This window comes from Dipodomys ordii, unplaced genomic scaffold (genome assembly GCF_000151885.1).
Source record: "Dipodomys ordii isolate 6190 unplaced genomic scaffold, Dord_2.0 Scaffold31, whole genome shotgun sequence".
Lineage (NCBI taxonomy): Eukaryota > Metazoa > Chordata > Mammalia > Rodentia > Heteromyidae > Dipodomys > Dipodomys ordii.
The window spans coordinates 227,054-244,303 of NW_012267247.1; the positions used below are offsets into that span (position 1 = coordinate 227,054).

General features: G+C 51.4%; 1 protein-coding gene across 1 annotated transcript in view; it reads right to left on the minus strand.

The window, feature by feature from the left end:
• Tmem132e (transmembrane protein 132E) overlaps positions 1-15,478 on the minus strand; it is a 49,290-nt gene extending 33,812 nt beyond the window's left edge. The window contains exons 1-3 of the mRNA XM_013016283.1: positions 15,395-15,478; positions 11,826-11,933; positions 11,604-11,718 (exon numbers count right to left, since the gene is read on the minus strand). Of these exons, the coding sequence (XP_012871737.1) occupies positions 11,604-11,718; positions 11,826-11,933; positions 15,395-15,478 (307 nt within the window). The remainder of the gene's footprint in view (positions 1-11,603; positions 11,719-11,825; positions 11,934-15,394) is intronic.
• Between the last annotated feature and the right edge of the window lie 1,772 nt (positions 15,479-17,250).

Consider the following 17,250-nt stretch of genomic DNA (forward strand, 5'->3'; position numbering starts at 1 on the left):
CAGTTGATGGCTGACTGGAGGTCAGTGGGTGCCACTGATGGGTGGTGCCAATGGGGACTGGGGAAGGGGGGGTCCTTACGCAGGTTTCTAGGTTGCTCCCTAATGCAAGCCATTTGTCTTCCATGCTCTGATTCTCTGCACCCCACTTGCTATGAAGAAACCTCCATTTTTGCTTTCTCAGACAAGAGCCACTCTGGACAGCTCGGAGAACCCATCTGTCCATCTGTAAAGCTTTTGCCTGAGGCTCCTGATGTTCAGGTTGGGCCTTTCCCTCTCTGTCCTTCCCGGTACCCACATCTGTACCTTGACTTATTTCAAAGGTGTGTCATTTATCTCCATGTGCCTGGGCTCAGGCAGGATCCTGTGAACTGGTGCCTGTGAACTCTGGGCTGGTGAACTTGGCCCAGGATGCAGACAAATGGCAGGATGTGTGTGGCACGGAGGGGTCAATCGCAGGGCCTGGCCCGGATCTCCTGACACCTAGAATTGGGATGGAGAGCTCTGCTGACCACCCTGCCTCCCACCCCCTTCTCCTGGAGGAAGAATGAGAAGAAACAGCCGCGAAGCCCTGACTGCTAGCCCAGGGCCATCCTGCTGCTGCATGCAGGCCCACACCCCCACGCTGGTGGAAGGTGATTGCACATTTGTAACAATTATTCACTTAATTGGGTTCCAATTAAATCAGAGAGGGAGCAGAGGCCTGTGTCTATGTTTGTTCTCCTCCTTGCTCCTTGGCATAGGAGAGTGAGCACACACGGGATGGAGGATGGAGGATGACAAACAGCTCCATCTCATCCGGCACAATTTGCCTACTGTCGGGTCGTATTGGCCCGGGTGCCCGCCTGCCACCTCCCGAGTTTCTCCTGCCCATGGCTCTAATGAGGGACTGGACCCCACACCAGGGGCCGAGAGAGGCATCTTTACCTCCTCTGGGTAACAGAGGGGGGTCATAGGGAAAGGGGCAGAAGGGTGTGAGACCCATCCATTAGCAGTATCAGCTGGACCCCTGGTAGCACAGTAGCCCTCAGGGAGGGAGGAAGTGGACCCAAGGCCTGCCAGCTGGCTCCTTGGGGGCTTCTCAAGGCTGTCATGGAGGAAGGGGGAACTAATGAGATCTCGGGGAGGCCTCTCCACCCTGCCCCCTGCAGCCGGCAGTGTGCATTGATCTGTCATAGCTCATGGATGCTGCATATGTGTGATATAAATATATTACGCTCTGTTACACATTGCATATATTATATAGTTCCCCCCTGGCTAAAGGTGTTTTTAGAAAAATCACATTTCCCATCCAGTCTTATCATATCGCAGACAGGGAAACTGAGGTCCAGGAGCAGGGAAAGGACTTGCTCAAAGCTACTTCAGAGTTGGAGTGCAAGGAAGGTCCCTTCATTTTTGCCCCTAGAGCCAGGCGATGGTACAGCTGCATGGGGAGGGGCACAGGGGGGATTCTGAGGGCCGCAGGGCCACAACAGAGTTCCATAGGAGACATTCCCTCCCTCAGAGGGCCCCTCCCTAGCCCACACTGACTGAGGCTGTGGTGGTGATGGTCAGCCATGGTGGCTTAGGCCTGAGGCTGGATTCACAACCATGGGGTGTGACCTCAGTGCTGGTCCTTCACAGGCCCGACCCACCCCAAGGACAGCCAGGGCCACACCCTGAGGTCTTAGGCACAGGAGCTCTTTCAGAGGATGTGTATGTATCCAGTTAGGGTGTAGCACACAGTGAGTATCTAAGAAAGTTTGGTGGGGTGAATGAATGAATGAGCCAATGCATGAATGAATGACCATGTATGCTCTCAGTCTAGAAGAAACAAAGCTCTATAAGGAAATGAGATGCAGAACTCTAGCTCTCAAGTTTCCCCAGCCTGGAAAAGCCCCTAGTCTGATGGGAGAGGCTCAGTTTCTCTGGAGCAGTTCCTACCACCGGGGGAGGGTGCTGATGTGCTCTGCCTCCATGACTGATGGAGGTCACAGTCCTGAGCAGGGCAGCCTCCTGCTCAAGGGAGGAGACGAGGCTCAGTTCTGAGGCCTTGGAGCAGAGGGGCAGAGTCTGCAGGCCTTGAAGAGAAGGAGCTGGGCGCTGCTGTGGCCAAGCGGGAGAGACATCATCGGCATTCCGGTCAGGCAGCCAGTAGCTGAGTTATTATTATTTCGTTCTTCCTTTTTCTTTTTTCCCTTTTTTTTTTTGGAGCTACTTAGAGCAATTTACAGAAATCATTTAGGGGCCGTTTAGGGAGAAGAGAAAAGATGAATACTTTTAAAGGCAGGGCCTGGGGATGGCTTATGCAAATCAGCTTTGCAGGGACACGGAGGAGAGTGTAGGTTGTGCACAAGGAGGGGCTGCAGGGTTGTGTACCTCCACACCTGAGGCGGGGGAACCAAGGATACAGAAGCAGCAGGGACAGAGGGCTGACACTTGAGGAAGGAAGCTACCTTGTGCCTCAGATTCCCAGGGGGGACTGAGTGGAGTAGGGATTGTTCATCTTCCACATCAGAGGCTGGAAGAAGCAGGGGGCTTGGGATCCAGCAACCCAGAGCTGGAGGGAGTGGTTCAGGACCTGAGGAAGGGGAAGCATGGTCTCCAGAGACCAAGCCCCACCCTACCAGCTCCTGAGTTCACTTCCCCTCACTCAGCCTCTGTTTCTCCATCAACACAATGGGAATCATGATGATCCAGTTGCAAGATGGAGCTGGCATGGGGTCAGGTATGTGCATCTATTACTGAATTAGCCACCAACGGCTCCCTGCTCCTTGGTCATGGCGGGGGGGGGGGCAAGGGTGTGTGTGTTGGGGGGAGTCCAGGGGTCAGAATTTGACCTTTAAATGCACACACCCCAGACAAGAGAGAACTCTCTCTTCCACATGTGCACGCACACATGTGTGTGATACACATGAATGTACCATATAGGAAGAAGGGTGAGGGTTCTATTGAGGGGAGTGGAGAGGAAAACAAGCACTCAGGTCTTGTGTTTAATGAAGCTCTCTCCATAGTTTGTACCTCACACTTATGGGTGATGCATGCCTGGGGACAGACTCTGGCTACCTCATGTAAACATCACACCAGCTGAGGCTCGGCCTTTCCCTCAACACAGCACCAGCTGGGGACATCCACATCTATGACCAACCAGCTTCCTCCAGGTGGTCCTTGGCTATGCTGTGTCCACCCTCTCCACAGGTCTTGGCTTCCTAGCTCCTGACCACTGTGAGCTAAGACCCTTCCTTGTGTCTCTGGGCCTTAGTCTTCTCATCGTTAAAACAGCGATGATTCCAGATGAGAGGAGGCCAAAGACACTTTGAGCTTCCCTGGCGCAAGTTCCTGTAAGTTTCGAGAGGTTGCCCAGAACAGAGGAGACTGTAGAGTGCAGGAGGCTTTTGGGCGGTGCCCCAGGGCACAGACAGAGCATCATGGCCTTATCTGTGCACTCACAAGGAGGCCAGGGCTGGTCTTGCTTTCCCATCGTCGGGTCCAGACCATGCGGCAAGGGACAGCATCTCTGTTTAAGAATACCCACGGGGGTCCCCTGTGTATGAAGCATTGAGACTCCTATGTCTTGGTTCACTGAATCCTGGGATCACGACTTACAGATGAACTAGAAGCTCTGGAAAACAGCAGTGACACAGACCCCACCTGGGGGGTGGGGTAGGGGATACTGATCACTCTAACTTTTAAGAGGTACTCTTTCATTGTGATTATTTCTATGGTGCTGGGGATGGGACCCAGGGCCTTGCATGTGTTAGGCAGGTGCTCTACCACTGAGCCACACCCACAGCCAGGGCACTGTGGTATCAGGGGTGGGGGAAGTAACAGAGGAGTCCCACTCCAAAGGCAACCACTGAATAGCAGCTACTATTTACTGAGTACGTACCATAACTCAACCACAGTTCCCAGTGGATATTGACTCATGCGTTCATGACAACCACACCACATAGCAGTCTATGCATGGTATAAGTGTGTGATCAGCCACGGAGAAGGCAGGCAATATCCCTAAGACCACACAGCTAGGGTTGGACAGATAATGACAGAATTTTTCCACCTTTGGTCCTTGCCACTCATTTAGTGATTGACTAAAAGCATTCTTAGTGGCTCCCTGGATAGGAAGAGAAAAGATGGTGGGAGGATGGAGGGGCCTCTGGGAGCCATCGCTTCAACTCACAAATAAGGACAGAACAAGTTTCCATCCCTGGTTCTGATGCTGGGGTACAGCCTTGAGAAAAAAGAGATATGGTCCCCGCTAGAAGGGGCACCTGTTCCTCTGGGGATGTTTAGCCATGTTGATACATAGTGTACAGGAAGACAGAGCAGAGTAAAGGATAGACAGGGAGGGAAAATCTAGTGAGAAGTATTTTAGAGAGACCTGGAAGGCATTCCAGGAGAGGCAGAGGAACTCCTGAGGCATTGTGTCTGGTAAGCTGGGGACAGCAAGGAAGCCAGGTGACCAGGCTGGGCAGTCGGGAGAGGCGGTGTCAGGAGAAGGAACAAACAATGATTACATTGGTAGCCTCAGTAAGGATGTCAACTTTCACTCCCAGTTTGGTGGAAGGTTCTAAGCAGGAAGGGGACCTGAGCCTGTGCATTCTACCTTGTCCTGGTGGGTTAGGGAGATAGGACCTCTGGAGGTAATGGGAAAGAGCAGCTCCTCCCAGCCCTGATCACAGCTGCCTTTGTCTGAGGGAGGATGTGATCACCACTACGATTCTTGCTAACTGGGAAGGGCATGCAGGCCCTGAGCAGGTAGAGGACTTCCAAGTAGGCTGTGCAGGAAGGAGGGTGGAATGTGGTCATGGGGAGTCAGCAGGCTGACTCCAGAGCCCAGCAGGGCCTCCATGTAAGGCTGCAGAGCCAGTGAACCGAGTCCTATCCCAGCTGTGGGGCTGTTGGGTCTAGGAGAGACATGCAAGAATGTAACAGAAAAGGAAGGAAGGAAGGAAGGAAGGTAGGTAGGAAGGAAGGAAGGAAGGAAGGAAGGAAGGAAGGAAAGAAGGGAGGGAGGGAGGGAGGGAGGGAGGAAAGAAGGAAGGAAGGAAGAACTCCACATGTCACACTCAAAATGTGTTATATGGATTCTTTCCATGCTCAAGTGATAATGTTTCAGATCTTTCGGTTCAAATACTATTAAGTAATAAGAATTAATATTATTAAAAATCAATATTCAAGTGGAGCCCATTGATTTCATGTTTGTTCTTCCTGAATCAGATAAAATTTACATCAGATATGTGGTTCCTGTTAGAGTTCTGTTGGGCAGTGCTGAGTGACTTGGTAACCTAGAGGGTTTGGGGCTTTTTGTTTGTTTGTTTGTTTTATACTGGTCCTGGGGCTTGAACTCTGGGCCTAGGTACTGTCCCTGAGCTTTTTTTTTTTTTTTTTTTGTCAAGGCTAGCATTCTACTGCTTGAGCCACAGATCCACTTCTGATTTCTTCTGGGATTAATTGGAGATGAGTCTCCTGGGCTTCCCTGCCCTGACTGGCTTTGAACCATGATCCTCAGATCTCAGTCTCTTGCGTAGCTAAGATTATAGGTGTGAGCCACCGCCCACACCCACTACCACCCAGACTTCTAAGGCAGGAACACTGAACCTTATCAAGAAGCAGGGCTGGTCCCAGACTGCACAGCTGGTGAGGCAGGAACCCTCTAAGAAGGGGAGGAGCAAATAGCAGAGGGAGGGGAAGACTGAGACCTGGTTGGGGTGTGGGGGAGAGGAAGGGCAGGTCACTGGGTGGGTCAGGCCTGCTGGAAAGTAATCCTCAGAGGCTCCTGGGCACCAACAGTCCCACTTGGAATCAAACAGAGGTCACAGTGACTTCTTACTTAACTTCATGAGGCCGGGTGGGGACCATGACCTCAGCTACAGCACACCCGCCCTATGGGATGAGGAGATTTTGCAGCACATTGTTGGTGGTCCAAGGTCACTTGGTCACTGGCCAGCAGTGGATGCAGAAGCTCTGGAACCGGGGTTCTCAGGGTTTGGTCCCTGAATGCTTTCAGGCTGCGGGACAAGGCTGGCCTGATCTCTAAAACTCCCTGATTCTGACAAGGGGGTGCCTTCTCTGAGTGGTGTGTGGGAAGGGATGGGAGTTTTGGGAGGTTATGGCTTTGTTATCCAGATGCCCTCCCTGCCAGGGCTGCAGAGACCAGCTGTCAGGTGGGGCCCAGCAACAAAAGCTCCACTGAGGTGGGTCGCAGAGGCTTTGTGAACATAGGGTGATGTCTGCAGTTGTCTTCTTGGTCAGGAAAGGAGTAGAGACAGGACAGGGACCAACAGCTGGTCACTGCTGCTTTAAACAAAACCAACCAACCCAGCAGCATGTTGCTAGGAAGCATCAAAGCAAAGCAAAACAAAACAAAACAAAAAACCCCAAACTAAACAAAACAATAAAAAAAGAAAAACCTCAGCTACCAAAAAACACGTTTTTTCCAGGAAGTCTTTGGCAGGGTCTTGACATCTCAGCAGGTGGCAAGGCCTAGCTCCAAGCAAGAAAGGAAGGAAATCACCCAGTGGCTCTTGCCAGTAATCCTAGCTGCTCAGGAGGCTGAAATTCGGGTGAATCAAAGTTTGAAGCCAGTCCAGGAGGAAAGGTCTGAGATACTCCTCCTCTTATTAACCAGCAAAAAGCTATGTTGGAGGTATGGATCAAGTGGTAAAGTACCAGCCCAACATGCAAACCAAGCAGGTGCAAGGCTCCCTGAGTTCAAACTTGGGTACCAGGCCAGGAAACCAACCTGGGGCCTGTGGCAGGTGCTGGCATTTGTACCAAGTGCCTCCACAGTTTCCCACCACCATCTTGCAGCATGCTGACCTGAAAGATGATGCTATCACCCCACACTTCAGGCAAGGAAACCTAGGCTCAGGGAAATAAGTTCCCCCCCAAATCCCCACTCCTGGTTCACTTAGTTTCACTGTGGCAGGTGAGGATTGGAACCTGCTAGTGCCATTTAAATCCTACTACCAAGCTGGGTGCCAGTGGCTCACACCTGTAGTCCTAGCTACTCAGGAGTCTGAGATCTGAGGATCACGCTTTGAATCCAGCCTGGGCAGGAAAGTCTGTGAGACTTTCATCTCCAATGAACCACCAGAAAACTGGAGGTGGCATTGTGGCTCAAAGTGTTAGAGCACTGGCCTTGAGCAATAAAACTCCGGGGATGGTGCCCAAGCCCTGAGTTCAAGCCCCATGACCAACAAAAAAAAATTAATAAAACCCACAACCATTCTGGGGTCCCTCAAACTGAAGGGACCCTAGAATAGGCTTGTCTTTTGTGTCCCTGGGTGTTGGGCTGATGGACAGGTAGGCATACATCACAAAGAGCAAGGGAGATACTGTCTCTGGGCAATCCTATTGGACCACTTTCTCCAAGGCTCTATAAAGACTCTTGCACTGCAGAGTGGGTGTTACTGGCTATGAGTGACAAGCGGGGCCTGTGCTTCCCACTCCCCAAATCTTGGCTGTGAAAGTAATAAAAAGCATTTCCTCCACACTGAGCCTCTGGACTGCAGGCCCCCAACTCCCATGGTCCATCCAGTCTTAGAGAGCTGGACAGTGTTGGGAAGTGGTGGAGCCGGCTGTTCACAAGCACACCCATCCCTCTGGTTCCCAAAGTGGCCTCTCTGCCATCTGTTGGTGCTAAGGCTGGCACCTGTGGCCATTTCCCATCTCATGATCCCAATCCCCGATCAGTCACTCTCACCGCTCCTATCCACTCTACAGCAGCCTGCAAACTGTCTCTGGGCAGTGATTCTGGAGACTCCTCCTTAGATCACGTCATTCCTTCCCTCCATGACTCTCTACTGCTCTCTAGAACTCCATGGAATGCAGGGTCCCCAGTTCTAGGAGACCATCTGCATAAAGAACTTTAAAAAACCCACAAAACAAAACTGGGTGCTGGTGGTTCAGGCCTGTAATCCCAGCTTTCCAGGAAGCTGAGATCTAAGGAGAGAGGTTCAAAGTCCACCTGGCACAGGAAAGTCCAGGAGATGCTTATCTCCAATTGACCACCAAAAAGCCAGACGCAGAGCTGTGGTTCAAGTGCTAAGAGTGCTAGCCTTGAGTGAAAAAGCTAAGGGACAGTAGCAGGTCCTGGGTTCAAGCCCCAATATTAGTGTCACCCCCCAATAAATAAATAAATAATAAATTTTTAAAATGAAAATAAATTTTAAAAATATTACTAACCACGCACCTGATATTTTGCCTCGAACCCTGTATTCTTTACCCTGACTGTTCTCCACCCAGAGTCTGGCTGCTAAAGGCCAGCATCCATTTTTTCCCCTAGTTTCTGTCTTTCCCGGTGTGTATCACACATAGGTGAGGTGCTGACTGATTCATCTTCAGAGAAAGAAATCTAGAACCTGATTAAGGATTATTATTTTTGGGGGGGTCCGGTCGTGGGGCCTGAACTCTGGGTCTGGGCGCTGTCCCTCAGCTCTTCAGCTCAAGGCTAGCACTCTACCACATGAGCCACAGCGCCACTTCCGGCTTTTTTTTCTTTTTGCTGATGTGGTGCTGAGAAATCGAACCCAGGGCTTCATGCATGCAAGGCAAGCGCTCTACCATTGAGCCACCTTCCCAGCCCCCTGATTAAGGATTCTTGAAGTGGCACCTCCTCTGAGAAGCCTCCCTCGGCTTCTCCCACAGCTATGGATTATCTCCCTCTCCTCCCACCACATCCTGGGTTTCTCTCACAGTGTCTGTGACTGTGTTTGATCACAATCTTTGCGGATGCAGCTCCTCTCCCTAGTTCACACCATCTTAGAGACTCCTCCCGGGACAGATCATCCCATTTCCTTCATCGTTACACTCAATACGGTGCTCGGCACTGATGATAACATTAATAGCAAAATATTAACAACTGTCACTTCTCCACTTTCAGACTGTGCCAGGCATGATTCTAAATATTTGACGTGTAACAACTCATTGAGTCATCATAACAGCCCTGTAAGTGGGGTACTCCAATAGTCATTTGCAAATGAAAATAGAGAAGCACAGCATGGGTAAGTAACTTGCCTCAAACCACACAGGAAACAACAAAGCCAGACAGTCTGGTCTCCAGGCATGAGATCGGGGAGGAGACTATGTCCAAACTCAACAGAGTTCACACTGAGATTCTACTATGGATCACATAGCAGATGTACAATGATATTAACCTACTCAGTAATTATTAAAGTAAGAGAGCCCAGCACTGGTGGCTCATGCTTGTACTCCCAGTTACTCAGGAGGCTGAGATCTAAAGAATGAGGTCTGAAGCCCAATTGGGCAGAAGTAGAGAAGCTAGAAGTGGAGCCGTGTCTTAAGTGGTAGAGCATCAGTCTGAGCAGGAAAGCTCAGGGTCAGGACTCAGGCCCCCCGAGTTCAAGCCCTAATACAGGTGTGTGTTCATGAACATGTGCACACATACACATACATGCATTGCACACGTGTGCATGTGCGCACACACAATTAAAGTAATAACATTGTGGCCGCTCAGACACAGCTGTGCAGCTGGTGGGGGTCTGGAGCTGAGGTAGAATGGCCCAGGCTAGCAGTGCCCTGCTGGGAACCCAGCACTCCCTCTGTTTAGACAGCCTTCCCTGTCATCACCACCTCCCCCAGCCCCAGCTTCCAGTCCCTAGCAGGCTCAGACCTCTCATGCATGGGCTGGCTGCCGGCAGTTTTTCTCCTGTGGAGAATAGCACAGAAAATTGAGATCATTTCTCTGCTGTGTTGGCAGCTGAGAAAATAGCATTTCCCTCCCTCTATTTCCAATCCAAGATTTCCTTCCTATCGGACAATACCCCCCACAAGCCTGTGTGTCCCCTGAAAAGATAGGGCAGGGGATGAAATGGTGGTCTGCTTTACCAAGAGACATGGGCTACAATAGCTTTACAGTGACAAGTAGCTGGTGGTGGGAGAGGAGGCCACCAACCAGGATGCCTGCGGACATACAACGATCTATACAGAGGTCAGAGCAGCAGGTGACCCAGAGCACAGCTCTCTGGGACTTAAGGGAAAGGGGTTGTGCAATCTCTGAACACAAGGGCCCTGCCTCTTGACTGCCATTCCCCCAAAGCAGAGTCCTGTTAAATCTGGCCAAAGGAGCCAGCCAGCACAGGCAAACCCTACAACCCCTGGGAGCTGATTCTTTGTGACGGTAGCTGATTAGTTAGAAGATCAGAATCTGTGTGTGAGAGAAATAAAAATTGGCATAGTCTCAAATGAGAGATAAGAACGGTTGGCATTTGCCCTCCATCAGGACAGCCATGACATAGCTCACTCAGCCTGAGGGCCACTGTCACCCAGACCCAAGAGTGTAGACTCCAACTCCACCCACCTCCCACTGCCCCGCCCCTCCAGCCTCCTTCCTGCTCCCTGAATGGCCACATCCCTGGGTCCTTCATTGGCCCCACCCGCTGTCCAAGACCTGTTCTGGGTATAGGTGTGGGGATGTTCTATTCACTAGGCTCACTTCCTCCCCCCTCCTTCAACTCCAAGCTCAAAGGATTGGTTCATTTCTATGCTCCACATCCATCCACAAACACCTCTCAAATTTCCCAATTCCCCTAATCTTTCCTTCCTTCCTTCCTTCCTTCTTTCCTTCCTTCCTTCCTTCCTTTCTTTCCTTCTTTCCTTCCTTCCATTTTTCCCTTCCTTCTCTCCCTCTCTCCCTCCCTCCCTTCCTCCCTTTCTACCTTGCTTCCTTCCTTCTTTTTCACCTTTCTTTCTTATGGTTTTTGAATTAGCCTTGAGATTTGAACTCAGGGACTCATACTTGCTACACTGGTATTCTATCACTTGAACCATTCCTTCAAGTCTTGCTTCTTGCTGGTTATTTCTGGAGACGGAATCTAGCGAAGTTTTCTCTCCAGGCTCACCTTAAGCCACAATCCTCTAGATCTCAGCCTCCTGAGTAGCTGGTATTACAGGTGTGAGCACCTATACTCTGCCCCCTGCCACGACTTCTGCCTTCTAATGCATATCATTTATTATTATCCTCTGCCCCCTAACCCTCACACAATACAAAAGCTATAGGCTTCCGGAGTTCTAGTATTTTTGTTATATCCTAATGCCCAGAAGCATGGCTGGTAAGTAGCAATAGTAAGTAGTAGTAGGAGTAACCTAATGCTTGTTGAGTGATGAGGAGGGTGTCTTTGTGGTACCAGGGTGCACCATGGCTCATGTTTGTTTAATTTGACCATTCATCAAAGATCCTCTATATGCCAGAGGGTGGAGGGAGGCAGTCATAAGCTATCTCAATCCATTGGACTCAGCCAGTAGGGATACCAAGAAGCATCACACAATTAAAAACAGGATAAATCTGCACATGGGGGCAGTGGGTGCTTGTTCATTGGAGAACCTGAGTGGCCTTCTAGAGGAAAATGGTGGACACATGCTGGATGGAAGGCTGGGTAGTGGAAGAGTGTTCTGGTCAGAGGGTTGGCAGATGCCAACATTCTGACATGAAAAAGAACATCTCATTCAAGAGACTAGGAAAGAAGCTAGGAAAGAGACTAGAAGAAGCTAGGAAAGAAAGAGCAAGGGGGGGGTGAACAAGAGGTGCTGCCCCCATGCCTGGCTCAGGGGTGTGATCCCTGTGTCTGTTTGCAGGAATCTCCATGTGCGGAGTCAGAAAACCTGACCTTGAGCTGGTGTGGCCAGGAACTTTTTGGAGCCTCGGTTTCCCTTCTGTGAAGTGGGAACCTCAATGCAGTCTTTAGGTAGCAGCTGCTGTGAGAAACGAATAGAACCCCAGATCTGAAATGCAGAGAGCGATCAGAACTCTCCTGGGTAGCGAGGTGTGAGTGAGTGAGCCGGAGTGGGTGTGCATGAGTGTGTGCCTGCACTCTAGCTCCCACGGATACCTTGATCCTGCTGTGACGAACCAGCTGCGTCATCTGAACCAAGCCGCCAAAAATACACTGAATCTGGGCCACAGCCAGGCTCCCCACAGCTCCGGAGGTGGAGGAGGCCTGTGGGGGTTGGGGGGCAGGGTCCTGTCAACTTTCACTGACAGACTCTCACCATTCAAGGGGCTCTGGCCACCGGTGAGGTCCAGGGCTGAGCCTCCCTGATCAAATCAGGGACCTCAGGGATGGCTCAATTCAGCCTCCTCCTTCCCTTCTTCCCTTCCTCTCTTGATCCTTCTCTCCTTTCCTCCCTCCTTTTCTCCCCTCCGACCTTCTTTTCTTCCAAAAACCAGAGTGGTACACACAGGCTGTGGCTGGTTCTAGTTAAATGCTAGCCAGCTTCAGGGTGGGTCCTGGGAGGAGTTCAATCAAGGTGAAGGGCAGGTGTCTCTTAGCTGCTTGCTCTTTCTAGGCCTAGGTCCTGCCCTGTTGGGTCTGATGGTATTCACATCTGGAATTCTTGGATGGAGATGATCCAGAGAACCAGCACTATTTTAAGAGACAACCCTCCATTGTGGAGACCTGGAGCATATCTCTTTCAGCTCTGATGACCACCGAGAGATAGGCCCAGGGAAACAGATAAAAAGACACCTTCCATTAGTAAGTCCACATCCTAACCGCTGTCCTCAGTGTGAACTGAATAGGGAAAACCATACCAAAGAAAAGAGTAAACCAGTTGTCCATCCTTTTGGGCCAAAAAAGGTACAGGTAAGAATGCAACAGGAAGAACTCCAAATTTTATACATAAGGAGAACTTCCAAAAGGCAGATAATTACCTACATAATTTAGGCAAAAAAAAGAGAGATTTTCTTCAATTATCTTTTCTACTTTTTTCTACACTGAATTATTCATATTTTTTTGCATTCATTCATTCGTGCAACAAGCATTGAATTATCTAGGTAATTGCTTCCATTTTCTACTTCATCCTGCTGGGCTGTCTGTCCACTAGCCAGCAGGCCTAGGGTAGAGAGGGAAGCGAGTGTGGGGCATGCAGAGGCGATAGAATGATTGCTAGACTCTCAGTCTGTGGGTGCTATCATTCTCATCTAGCTGGTCCCTCTTTCGCTTTACTGGCCTCTCTTGTCTCCCTCTGATCTGGGCAGCCTATTTGTCCTCTAGACACTGGGTGTGGCCAGGCGTGGCCGCTTTATGCCTACACCCCTGTCCTTGAGCCCTGCTGGAGTAGGCTTAGCCAGCTGACTGGATAAAGGAGGCTTTTCTTTGCATTATAAAAGACAGAGGAGGAAAATAGCAGAAGACATCTATTTTCTTTAAAACACACACACACACATGCACACAACTGGTTCATTAATTTCTTATTAAAATTCTGTGTGGAGCCTGGGGAAGGAAGGAGGGAGAAGACCCTGGGGAGGGGAGGGGTGGCGGATTGCATCTACTTGTTCGCATCTGCCGAAGGCCTTCATGGAGAGAGGCCGGGAAAAGAGGAGGGTGAAGGAAGGGCTTCTTAACTGGGCACTGTAATCCTAGCTACTCTGGAAGCCGAGATCTGAAGATCTAAGTTCAACGTCAACCCAGAGGAAGGAAAGTTCAAGATATTCTTATCTCCAGTGAAGCAGCAAAAAGCTAGAAGTGGAGCTGCGGCTTAAGTGGTAGAGGGTCAGCCTTTGGTGGAAAAGCTAAAGTTCAACATCCCGACCTTGAGTTCAAGCCCTGGTACCAGCATTACAAAAAACAACAACACAAAAAACCTTCCCAATATCCCTAATCAAGAATTGGATGGGGCCCTGAGAACATCCTCCTCCTCGCTACTGGCAGAGGAGAAACATAAGACTATGGAGAAAGAGGCTTTCTTGGGCTATACAGTAAATCTGGGAGATTGGGGTTTGGACCCGGGTATCCTGCAACCTTAGGATTATGATTGCAGATTGCTTTGAATGTGAAGATTGGAGCTTTAGAGCTTGAATGTGAAGACTGGGGCTTTAGAGCTTGAATGTGAAGACTGGGGCTGTAGAGCTTGAATATGAATACTGGGGCTGTAGAGCTCCAGGCAGCAAGCGAAGGAAGAGCCCTCAATGCCCTCCATGCTTCTTTCACTGTGCTTGCTCAGCTGTATCCGCGATGGCTACCAGAACCTAGCTTGGGACCAGAAATGCCTCTCTGGAAGAGGCTGCGGAGGGGATGACCTAGGTGGTGGCATCTGCCGAGAAGCCTGGGGCAAGCTGCCAATCCATTTAGGCTCTGGGGCTAATTCTGACTCCAGATTTAACTGGCCGAGTGACCTTGGCCAGTCCCTGCCCCTACATGTCCATTTGCACATCCACGCCACGGGGTGACTCAGTGAGTTTGTGGTCGCTTGGTTACAGGTAGGGAGACAGTGAGATTCCCACCCCGGCAGCTGAGCCAAACCTTGGGGATGGGTGGTGGTACCCTCAGCATCCAGGTCTGTATTTTCCAGACAAGTCCAGTTCTGGCACTCACGATGCCTTCCCTTCCTCCCAGCCCAGCACCCAGCCTTCCTCGGAATGGATTCCAATAAAGCTCATTTTCTGCCACCAAGTTTATAACACATCCCCACCTACTGGTCTTAAACATTAACAAAGCTGTGTGGTGGCATATGGCTCTGCGTGGCCACAAGGAAGCCAGCCGGGCCAGCATACATCTTCCTCTTCACAATGGAGAGCCTGAGGCCTCCTGCATTCCCCCCAAGCCCCCAATCTGGCTTCTTACAATGTGCAGGAGAAACGCTGGGTGGGTGGGCTGGGGACCACATGCATCCAAAATCACACTGCACCCACGGTAACATGGGACAGGGTCATGGCATCCCACCGGAGACCCATGCTTTACGTGTGCATTGCCCCAGGGCCTGCTCCTTCCTCTTGTTCTCTTCCTGCCTTCTCTGCCTGGTCATTCCCTCTCTCTCTCTCTTCAGTCTCTTGCCACAGAGCTCCCCTTCCCAAGAGCCTGCTGTGTGTGGAGCATGGGAGAAGGAGGCTGATGAGTGCAAGACATAACCCCTGCCTTAAGACAACAGTGTGGGTGCCAGGATGGTGATCCGGCAAACACGTCTAGCACACTGTGTGAGCAGGGATAGCATGGCAGTAGGCAGTGCCAATGGTGCATACACATATATGCTTCCTTCTGCTGGGGTTGCTTGTGTGAAGCCAGAGGAATCTAGGGAGACTCCCTGGAAGAAGTGCTATTTGAGCTGGTCTTTGAAAGCTAAGTAAGGAGTTGAATATCCTTGATCCTATAGGCAATGGGGAGTCAGGGCTGGTTACTGAGGAAGGGGGCAAACATAATCAGCTCTTCAACAGATGTAATCACTACTCAGCACCCACCCCCCCATACCCCCATTTAAAATGAAAATAGGGGAGATCTTCCCGCAGAGATTGATATAAGAAAGTAGCCTTCACAGACATTCTGTGGAAGAAGTCTTAGGACTTGAAACTGTGATAATGGGGGGGCCAGCCAGACACACCACTCTGCCCACGCCATGGGCCCAGCTGGGACCTGCAAGGGAGCGGGAACCAGTTCACATGTGATCTCTGCCCAGGAGTCCTGACAGCAAGCAAGAGCAGGGAGGTGGGCCGGAGACCACACTGCTGTGGGGAGCTGGAGGGAAGCAGCCCAAGGTCACACTGCCCCATGGCGCCAGAGGCGTGCAGAAACCCAGGCTGCTTGGCCTCCAGTCTGGCTATGTGGTCAGAACCCTGTGGCCTCACTGCTCTGCCAAACATCAAACCCTGAAGACGCCTGTCCAGGCCTCAGTGTCTTAGCACGAGCCCAGAAAAATCCAACCAAAAGTTAGCCTGGAGTGGGCACTTTTCCTGATTGAGGGAAGGGAAATATGGGTGAGGTAGGTGCCAGGCAGCTCTAGTAGAAGAAAGCCCAGGGTACATTTATTTACTTATTTGACAGTGCTGTTTTTACTAGCCTTATCCATCTGCGAGATACATAGTTTTAAGCATCTGCTGACACCTGGGGAGACTGATCATGGAAAAGGAAGAGACGTCAGAGCTCATGGTAGTCAGGAAGGAGAATGGCTGGCAGCAGAGCCTCCTGGCTCACCTCTTCCATTCTTCTTCCTGCAGCCAGGCCCTGAGCCCCATGCGAACTGACACTGCCAGCACTGGCTTGTATGGACAGGGAGAACCTTAAAGCCACCACTCCAGGACTACTGGGGGACAGAAAGGCCTGGAACCTCCAGGAAAGAAGTCAGCAGCTACTCCCAAGAATGACATAGGAGGCAGGATGGCCAGGGAGAGTCACCTAGGGCTGTGGTGGCATGTAAGCAAAGGGAAAAGATCTCCAATACCAGGCTGGGGGATTAGGGAGGTGGGTCATGGGGACCTAGAGACAGCTGCCTGGAGACTATGCCTGGGATTGAAACTGGAACTCTTGAGAGCAAAATGCAAGAACCACACCTAGACCCAAGGCCTGAGCTTGCAAGCCTCTTCCTGCTGGGTATTCAAGCTTCTTGCTCCTCAGGGCCACAAAGCCAACATACACAGTTCCCAGGAGCAGACAGACAGACAGATCATTTCCTGGCTGCCTCTGTTTCTTACTTGCCACATGGGCAACATGGATGAGGTTTCTGGCTCCTATTGAACCTCTACATTGCTCCCCTATCCTACCCCTGTAGGAGACCCTGCCCAACTCATTGCTGGATAAAGACTTGAGGCTAGCCACTGAACAGAAAACAGCTCCCCAGAAGCCATGGGCCAGCCAGGAAGAGCCAATCCATCCACCGAGGGTGGAGAGTCTGCTTCCTCCCCGCCCCCCCCACAGCCTCTGGACCCCATGAATCTTATTCAAGAGTCCATTTGCTTTCTTTTACTTCCACCCTTAGAAACGATCCCTGCTCAGGGTGCAGGGGGAGGAGAAAGCCGGGCATCACAAACAGAAGGTCCTCCACTAACGCCTAGAGCACAGGGTTCCCCCTCCGTGAGACCCCCACTCCATCCCGTCCCAAGCTTGCCTCCCTCAGTGTGGGGCATCGAAGCTCCCCAACTCTCTCTGGCTGGTGGGGGGAAATGCAGCCCAGTTCTGCGGGCTTCACATTGGGAGGGGGCTTGGGGCTGCTCCTCTCCCCTCTTCCCCCACCCCAGCTGTCCCTCCCGGCTAGCTTGCTGGGTCAGCGCCCCTCATTGCCTGGAGCGTTTCCAGCTTGCGGGAGGCCCGCTGCAGCTTCCTCGCGTCTGGTCTGAGCTCTCACTCTTTTTGAAGAAGGGGTAGGGGGGAGATGTTGTTCCGAGACCCTCTGTACACCCTCCCCCCCCCAAAATCCCCGCTGTCCCACAGCCAAAGCGCGCCAAGACGGGCCCCTCCTTCCCCCACCCCGTTACCGCGGAGCCCCCGGGGCGAGCCTGGGGAGCAGACGCAACAGATTGCAGACCGCCAGAGCTCGGATCCCGCCCGC